Source organism: Silene latifolia, chromosome 10, assembly GCF_048544455.1.
Source record: "Silene latifolia isolate original U9 population chromosome 10, ASM4854445v1, whole genome shotgun sequence".
NCBI classification, from domain to species: Eukaryota; Viridiplantae; Streptophyta; class Magnoliopsida; order Caryophyllales; family Caryophyllaceae; genus Silene; species Silene latifolia.
Window position 1 is genome coordinate 90,167,994 of NC_133535.1, and position 9,088 is coordinate 90,177,081.

The 9,088-nt window shown below is 36.9% G+C and overlaps 1 protein-coding gene across 2 annotated transcripts; it reads left to right on the forward strand.

Moving 5' to 3' along the window:
• Window positions 1-1,758: 1,758 nt before the first annotated feature.
• LOC141605732 (uncharacterized) lies at window positions 1,759-8,765 on the forward strand. 2 transcript variants are annotated; one of them, XM_074424613.1, is made up of 3 exons: window positions 1,781-2,217; window positions 7,475-7,850; window positions 7,939-8,765. In XM_074424613.1, the coding sequence occupies exons 2-3, from the start codon at window positions 7,572-7,574 to the stop codon at window positions 7,969-7,971; spliced, it is 312 nt and encodes a 103-aa protein (XP_074280714.1). In that variant the 5' UTR covers window positions 1,781-2,217; window positions 7,475-7,571; the 3' UTR covers window positions 7,972-8,765. The 2 variants fall into 2 exon arrangements, 1 of the variants encoding a protein (XP_074280714.1); XR_012526449.1 differs by having other exon boundaries at window positions 1,759-2,180; window positions 7,475-8,765.
• The last annotated feature ends 323 nt before the right edge of the window (window positions 8,766-9,088 follow it).

Here is a 9,088-nt window from a genome sequence, read left to right on the forward strand (position 1 = left end):
ATGATAAGAATAGTTAATGAAGGAGAAGGAAGGATGTTTAAACAAAACAAAATAGATGGGATGACCGGATGGTTTTACCTGAGTTTGTAGATCAAAATGGGCTAGGTGCAATGTGAGAAAAATAATGATGGTCAAGTTCAGATTATTCTGAGTTAAAGCGTAGTTTGGATTAATATGAGAAGACGCGGTATAGTTTGGATTATTCATATGAAATAACCCAAAATTAAATTAATGAGCAATAAAAATACCATAAATCATCAAAATGACCTAAAATCAATTTAGGACCAGAAAGTTAATCATGCAAAATTTCGTGGCCTTTATCTTCATAAATCATAAAATATTAGTTTTATTTAAGTTACATATAACTCGAAAAAACTATAAATCGATTATGCATGCAACAACCATTGCTCTGATACCAATTGAAAGATTCATAAACCTCTTATTAGACACTTCTAATAACTTAATAAATTTAATTTAGTCATAAACTAACTAGATCTTATGCATGCATGACAAAATAATACAAAGTAAGAAGAAAACGATCTACTTACAATGAGGGCCGAATGGTTATACTAATTGGACACCTTCCAAATTAGTCTTCTTAAGAAAATCCTAATGCTCCAAGGATGGTCTTAGATCCAATAGTAGAATCTACTCCTCAAGGATTTGTACCAAGATGACCCTCTTAATACAAATACTAATTTGGATACTAGAAATTAGTATATGTCCCTTTAAAATGACTAATATAAGTATATTACTACCACTAGTAATGGGATGTAAATATTAGTATTTCAATGATGTTTTCATGTAGTATCTCAAAACAATTTTAGAGTATATTGTTAAGAGATTAATTAGAAACATAAGAATGAATAATAATTGGAAATAAGAAAGACAATTCTTACTCAAGAGAGGGGAGAGGGGCCGGGTGCCTTGGGGTAGTAAGGCCAATGCATGCTCATGTTTTCTATCAATTGTTCTTCACAAGAAAGGCTAGATGAGCATGCCTAACCCTAGCATAATTAAGTTGTCTTAAGCATTGAAGTTAAGAGCACCCACTGTCCCCAGCCTTGCAACATTTCGGTCCCTTATGTAAAATGGGATTCCATTTTAAGTTTGTGTTTTTTGTCAATTGTATTATGTGACATATGTGACATGTTACTAGACATGTGACCATGTAATGCATTTTTAACTTATTAAAAATCATTACATATAAAATAAATCACATACAATAACACAACTATCAATCCAAGATTACATATACTTAAAATGGGCCATTAAATTATAATTCACAACACCTTATAATTATAATAATTATTCATTCTAATTATAATTGTTTTATAAACAATAATAAAGTTTCAATAATAAAACACATTATCAATTTTAAAGGATTAATTAACTTGTATCAATATACAATTAATTAATTGATCAATTAAGAGTGTCACCCTAGAGGCATGATCTTAAGGGATCAACTGATCACCACCGTCATACGACAGTAATGTCAAACTCTAGTCAGTCAATCATTACCGATTAATGTGGATCAGTTGACAATAAAATATTACTTTCCCTCATATATTCTTATTATGAGATTTAAACATGTGATCGCTTTATTGTCAAGGACACATACTCCAACACCAATCACAACACTTGCTACAAATCACATGTAGCAACCGTTACCTTATCATAATATGGCACGCGCTACAAATCACGGGAAGCAACCATCTGCCGCAACGCCTGCTACGAATTACAAATGACAACCATAAAACCCAAACCATTAATGTGCACATCTTTCCTGTGGGTAGAACCACAGGAAGCGATCGTGGGCGGAGCCAATCTCCCAATTAACTCCTCTAAAACCGATCTCCAAACAACAATGTAACCAACATCATAATCATTAACACGATATTTTATCAACATCAACCATCACATTATTGAGTAATACATAATTACATATCATATGATATAAGTCAGTTTTTTCTCTCTCGATTTTTATGAAAACCCCTTTTTAAAACCCTATTTTTTCTTTCTTTCTTCCATTAATGGCGAGCACTCGAGCTCGTACTGTGAGATCAAGTTCGGTAATGGATTCCGTGATGGCAAAGGAAGCTAATGATGTAACAATGGTGGAAAATGGTTCGGATTTGGGGGAGAATTCTCAAACCCGGATGCCGCAAAAACCTGATACGGTGAATGCTCTTCTACAATATAACATTAAAGTAGCTGGTATTTCTTAATCTCCTTCGCTACTTCAGAATTCTGTAGTTAATACTCATGCTCCTCGAATTGCGAATATTAGATTTACAACTGCAGTATCGACTACTCACCCTGTTTCCGATGATCATGAGGCTGATTCAGTTATTATTGGAAGATTATATTCGTATGGTGTGAATATGAAATATATTAGTGCATAATATCTTCTCTTATATGTAAAGTGTTTAATTAGTTTCCTATCTTCTAGCCTTAGTATTAGGAAAGATTAGATCTTATGGCCTTAGTTTTGCTATATATGTAGATGGTGTATTATGTTTCTTTTATCAAATAAATATCAAAAGCTTTCAACCATTCTTCCTGTTTGCATTTCTTCATGGCATCAGGAGCAATTCGATCCTAATTAAAAGCTTCCGCAATTTTCAGAACAATTAATAACACAAAAAAAAAAACAATGGCTGCACGGATGAACAATGAAGAAAGTAGAGGTTGTGGCTTCGTTTCAAATAATGGAGCAAAGGATGCAGATCCAGTCAGATGCACGTACTGCACAAAGTTTTACCACACCGAGTATAATTGCTGGGAAAAACACCCTGATAAATACCCAGGAAGGGGCCGAGGCCGCGGACGACGTGGATACAGACGTGGTGGCAGAGGCACAGGGAATACTTCTCAGGTAGCAAATGCAACAACAGTGAATGAAACAGAGACACAGAAGCTTTCGTTCACGGCAGAGGAAATGACACAGTTGCGTAGCTTGCTCGGTGCGAAATCATCAGACGGTAATCAAAAGATTGTAGGTATGAATAATAACATGATTAATTGGTTATTGGATAGTGGTGCCTCACACCACATGACTGGACAAAGGGAGTTGATCACAAAAATAAGACGAGAAGCACCTTCCAAAGTGACCTTACCAGATGGGACGCACATAGTGGCACAAGAACATGGAGAAGTCGTATTGAACGACAATTTTGTTCTAAAAGATGTCTTATATGTCCCAAAGTTAACTTGTGATCTGATTTCAATACAACAGTTGATTAAAGAGAATAATTGTGTTGTGACTTTTTATACTGACTATTGCGTTATACAGGACCAATCTACGAGGATGAAGATTGGACGCGGGGAGCAGCGTGATGGGGTCTATTATTTGAAGAACGACAAAGTGCAAGTAGCTCGGACCAGTGCTAAGCAAGACACACGACTTTGGCACAAACGACTAGGTCACCCATCTAGCAATACTTTATCTCTTTTCAATAATTTAGTTGGTGTTGATTTGTTATGGAACTCCAGTGACATTTGTGATGCATGTTGTCGAGCGAAACAAACACGATCGGTTTTTAAACTTAATCATAAAAGAAGTTCAGACTTGTTTGCTTTAATACACTGTGACATTTGGGGTCCATATCATGCTAAGAGTCACTCGGGTGCACAGTATTTTCTCACAATTGTTGATGATAAAAGTCGAAATGTGTGGGTTTATTTGATGCGTGATAAAGGAGAAGTGAGTAAAATTATGATGAATTTTTGTAAAATGACTTTGACACAATTCGGAAAACAAGTGAAAGTAGTGCAAAGTGATAATGGAACGGAGTTTCTATCTGGGACTATGAGAGAGTATTATGGCGAGAATGGGATAATTTTTCAGACAAGTAACATTGACACCCCACAGCAAAATGGTAGGGTAGAGCGCAAGCATAGATATATATTAGAAAAAGCGAGAGCCTTACGTTTCCAAGCTAATTTGCCAATTAATTTTTGGGGTGAATGTGTTCTTACTGCTGCATATTTAATTAATCGTACGCCAACTCGTATTCTCGATGGTTTTACTCCTTATGAAGTCTTGCATGGTGAACGACCTATTTTTGATAATGTTAAAGTCTTTGGTAGTCTATGCTATGCCCACAACAAGGATAGGCCGAAAGACAAATTTAATGAGAGGGGCAAGCGGTGTATTTTTGTTGGGTACCCACACAGCAAGAAAGGTTGGAGAGTATACGACCTAAAAACTCGGACTATTTTTGAGTCAAGGGATGTAATCTTTTATGAGCATGTTTTGCCTTTTTCCGACATTAATTCCACAAATTCAGACGGGAAAGTGCAAACTAATATATCAGACACATACGAGGTAATAGAGAATTTTGACCATGACAAACATATTTCAAATGAAAACGTGGATGAGTCAAGGGAAGATAGTGACAATGTTTCAAATGAAAATGTTGATGAGTCAAGGGAAGAAAGTAATGCTGAAGTGAACCGAGAGTCAAATACCACTAATCATGAGCAAACCAATGAGAACGAACAAGTAGAGCAAGAGCAGACAAAGGGGAGTTAGTGCACGGGTTGGCGAGGAGCACGAGAAAAGTTTGAACCGTATTGGAAGAAGGACTACGTTTGCAAGTCGACCCGTATAATAGACCCCACTCAAGACGCTCCACCAGTTCAATCGACGTCCGCAAAGAAAGGTACCCGTTATCCAATAGCAAATTATGTCACCACCAATTGTTTTTCTATTAATCACAGGAATTATTTGGTCAACATTGATGCGGTGTGCGAGCCAAGAAACTATCTAGAAGCAGCACAAAAGGAGGAATGGCGACAAGCAATGGCCAAAGAAATAGAGGCATTGGAAGTTAATAGAACGTGGAAGGTGGTAGACTTGCCGGAAGGAAAACGAACCATTGGATGCCGGTGGGTTTTTAAGGTGAAGCACAAAGCAGATGGGACAATAGAGCGCTACAAGGCGAGATTGGTAGCGCAAGGTTATACGCAAATAGAAGGTGTGGATTACCATGAAACTTTCGCACCCGTTGCCAAAATGACGAGTGTACGGTGTTTGCTAACGGTAGCAGTGGCGAAAGGATGGTTTATAGGTCAATTGGATGTAAACAATGCCTTCCTACATGGTGATTTAGATGAGGAGGTGTATATGTGTTTGCCACCCGGATTTAAAAGTAATGGGACAAAGAAAGTTTGTAGGCTCTTGAAATCATTGTACGGTTTAAAGCAGGCTTCAAGAAACTGGTTTGCAAAATTGACTAGCTCATTAACGAGGTATGGATTCGTTCAATCACTAGCTGATTATTCTTTATTTACTTACAACAAAGATGGGATTTTCATTGGATTATTAGTGTATGTGGACGACATGATTGTCGTAAGTAATAATGAACAAGCTAGTAATAGACTAAAGGCTTTCCTTGACCGAAGCTTTGGAGTTAAAGATCTTGGAAGGCTTAAGTATTTTTTGGGAATAGAAGTTGCAACCGGGTCAAAGGGATTGTTTCTTAGCCAACGCAAATATGCATTGGAAATTGTGAAAGAGGCTGGGATGGAAGGAGCAAAGCCAGCTATTACTCCCATCCAACCGAACCATGGATTAGCGTTGGCAAAAGGGCGACTATTAGGCGATCCAATGAAATATCGAAGACTGGTGGGACGCTTAATCTATTTGACCATCACGAGGCCTGACTTAGTATATGCTGTACATGTCTTGTCCCAATTCGTCCACGCACCGCGACAGGAGCACTTGGATGCAGTGTATCGAGTAATGCGTTACATTAAGAGCTGCCCAGGAAAAGGAATCATTATAGATCTTAACTGTGACCTGGTATTGAGGGGCTATTCGGACTCAGATTATGGAGCTTGTCCGATATCAAGCAGGTCGATTACTGGATATTATGTATCACTTGGTCATTCTCCTATTTCATGGAAAGCGCGAAAACAGACGACGGTGTCAAAATCCACAGCTGAGGCAGAGTATAGGGCATTGGTAGCCGTGACAAGTGAACTCCTTTGGCTAAAATCTTTCCTCGAGTCACTTGGAGTCAAGCATTCCCAGCCAATGAATATTTATTGTGACAACAAGGCAGCACTCCATATTGCGAAGAATCCCGTTTTTCATGATCGTACAAAACACATCGAAATTGATTGTCATTTTGTACGACATCATCTCATGAATAAGACTATTTCCACGTCACATGTACGGAGCAAGGAGCAAGTGGCGGATATTTTTACTAAGGCACTCGGGAGTGAAGCTTTTGTGTATCTTCAGTCCAAGTTGGGCATAGGAACACCTAGTGCTCCAACTTGAGGGGGAGTATTGGAAGATTATATTCGTATGGTGTGAATATGAAATATATTAGTGCATAATATCTTCTCTTATATGTAAAGTGTTTAATTAGTTTCCTATCTTCTAGCCTTAGTATTAGGAAAGATTAGATCTTATGGCCTTAGTTTTGCTATATATGTAGATGGTGTATTACGTTTCTTTTATCAAATAAATATCAAAAGCTTTCAACCATTCTTCCTGTTTGCATTTCTTCAGTTATGAACCCTATCATTGTTGTGAATTCTGTTGATACTTCAATTCCTAACAATTGGATTGTTAATAATAATAGTGTAGATACCATCATACCAATATAGTTAAGAGTAATATGGATTCTGCTGTGAATACTATTACGAATAATGTGGATTCAACTATGAATTTTGTTACTAATGCTGCTAATAATGTGAAAATTACGTCTGCTGTTGGGCGGAATTGGAAAAATGCTCTTAAATCCCCTCAAAAATTAGGTATCAACTTGTTCTTCTATGAAAATAGTGCTCAGTCTTCTGAAATTGCCATAGAAGAATCAGATTATGCTAAAGAGCCCAAACTATGGAACAATACTCTACTGCGTAAGGTGTTAGGAGGTAGACCCACTCTTAAGATAGTTCATAAGTTTGTCAACAAGAATTCGGCTAACACTGCTTCTCCTGTTGTTCAATATTTCAAGTAAGGATGGTTTACTTTTAGGTTTGATTTAGATATTGAATTAAACAATTTTTTGAGGCAAGGTCCTTAGATGATACTCCCTCCGTCCCGGTCATTTGTTGTCCTTTGGTTTTGGCACAAAGACCAAGGAAAGGGGAGGGAGCCGATTGCTAATTGACAAGTGGAATAAATTGAGTGCAAATGATCAAATTACTCATCAAATTTATTCTTAAAATAGAAAGGACAACAAATGACTGAGACACCCCAAAATAGAAAAGGACAACAAATGACCGGGACGGAGGGAGTAGGTCATAACTCCTTAATCCTTAAGTAATGGAGTCTCTCATTTTCTTTGGAAATGGACAGAGTGGCTAGGGTTCCCATTTGGATCTTTTTCCTTGATTTAGATCCCTACATGTGGCTAGATGTAGATTTGAGTAAGATGGCTAGTAAGGTGGGTAAAAAACCCTTGTTTGTTGGTCTTGCTACCACTGCTAAAACTAAAATTTCCTTTACTAGAGGTCCCAAGTGAAGCTGATGTGTCTCAAGAGCTTCCTAGCTATGTGGTTATTAACACTCCTCACCTTAGCCAAGTTACTCAGAAGGTGATCTATCAATGGCTCCCTACTATTGTAAGACATGTGGCAAACTAGGCCATACTTCCACTACTTGTAAGAAGAACATTCCTAAGATCACTGTGGTTGGCTGTACTAAGGATAGCAAGCTCACAAAAGGGGATCCAATTAAGCATGTGGTGGAGACTGTTACAGAAGATTCACATGTATCTTTGGTTCAGGAACCACTTCCCCTTCCTAAGGCTCCTGTTTCTTCTGCTTTTGAACTAGGGGATACTTCAGGTCCTCTTGTAAAGGGAATTGGTTCAGTGAAGGAGAAGGTAGACTCAGTAATGCCTTCAGAATGTCCAATTACTGTCCAGTATGGGTTTTCCAGTCACTGTTAATCCTTATCAAGTTTTGGTTCAGGATGAAACAATCTCAGAAGATGGTGGAGTCTGAACTAGGTGATACCTCTGATACTTCAAAGGTTTTGGTTGATGTTGTAGAGGAGAATGTAGGCTCAAGAAGCTCATAACTAGGTGATGTTTCTAATTTATATATGATTTTACCCCTATTTTAGCTCGGTTTTATTTGAATATTACACTTTTATTAGTGTATTTGTGAGCTAATTATGTGTTCTAGGTGTCTTTGTTTTTTTATTGTATTTTGTAGGAAATGAAGCGGTTGTAACTTTTTCCCGTCAAATGTGCAAGCACTAAAGTTCACGAGGCTAAAAGAAATGAGATCATGAAAAAGGAAGGGCGTTTTTGAGAGATCCGAGTAAAGAAATCCTAAGCATGAAAGATGACATGGGTTGATGCAAGAAAAGAAATAAAATGAAGCCCAAAACAAAGTCCAAGTAATCAAGCCCATTTGCAAGCTTAGGATTCCATATTGATGCTCTAAACTCGAGGAATTATGAAGCATTAACACGGAGCATAGGATGCCATTTAACAATTAATCAAGGAATTAAGGCATTAAACCGAGGATCACTCGTCCCCGATCGGGGTGGCCTGTCCCCGATCGGGGTTTCCTCCCCAATTGAATTTTACGTTTCATCCTTTATCACTATATAAAGGGTGCTTAATCCGTCATTAGGAGACATCTTTTATAATCTTTTATCACCTTCATATACTGTTAAGCACCCAAATTCTCTTAGTTTTCAGATTAGTTTACATTTCATTAAGCATTTCCTTTGTTATAAACAATTTACTTGAGCATTTTGTTCTTTATAATACACACTTTCCATTCTAGTTATTTGGGTTGATCACTTGTGTTCTTCTTGTTCAAGTTCTAATTCTCTTGTTACGGTAATTTCATTTCTAGTTTATTTCGTTAATTCATTGTTAATTCTTGTTATTTCATAATTCTTATTATTGTTATTTACATTTTCATATTAGTTTATTATATTTCATTATCAAGTTACTATCAATCACCATAGTTTATTTCTAGCAATTTCATTTACATTTCTTATCATTAGCAATTTCACTAATTTATATGTTATTGTTAATTAACATATTTATAATCCTTATATTTCCATTTAGTTATAATTCTATTACCATCATGTTTATTAATT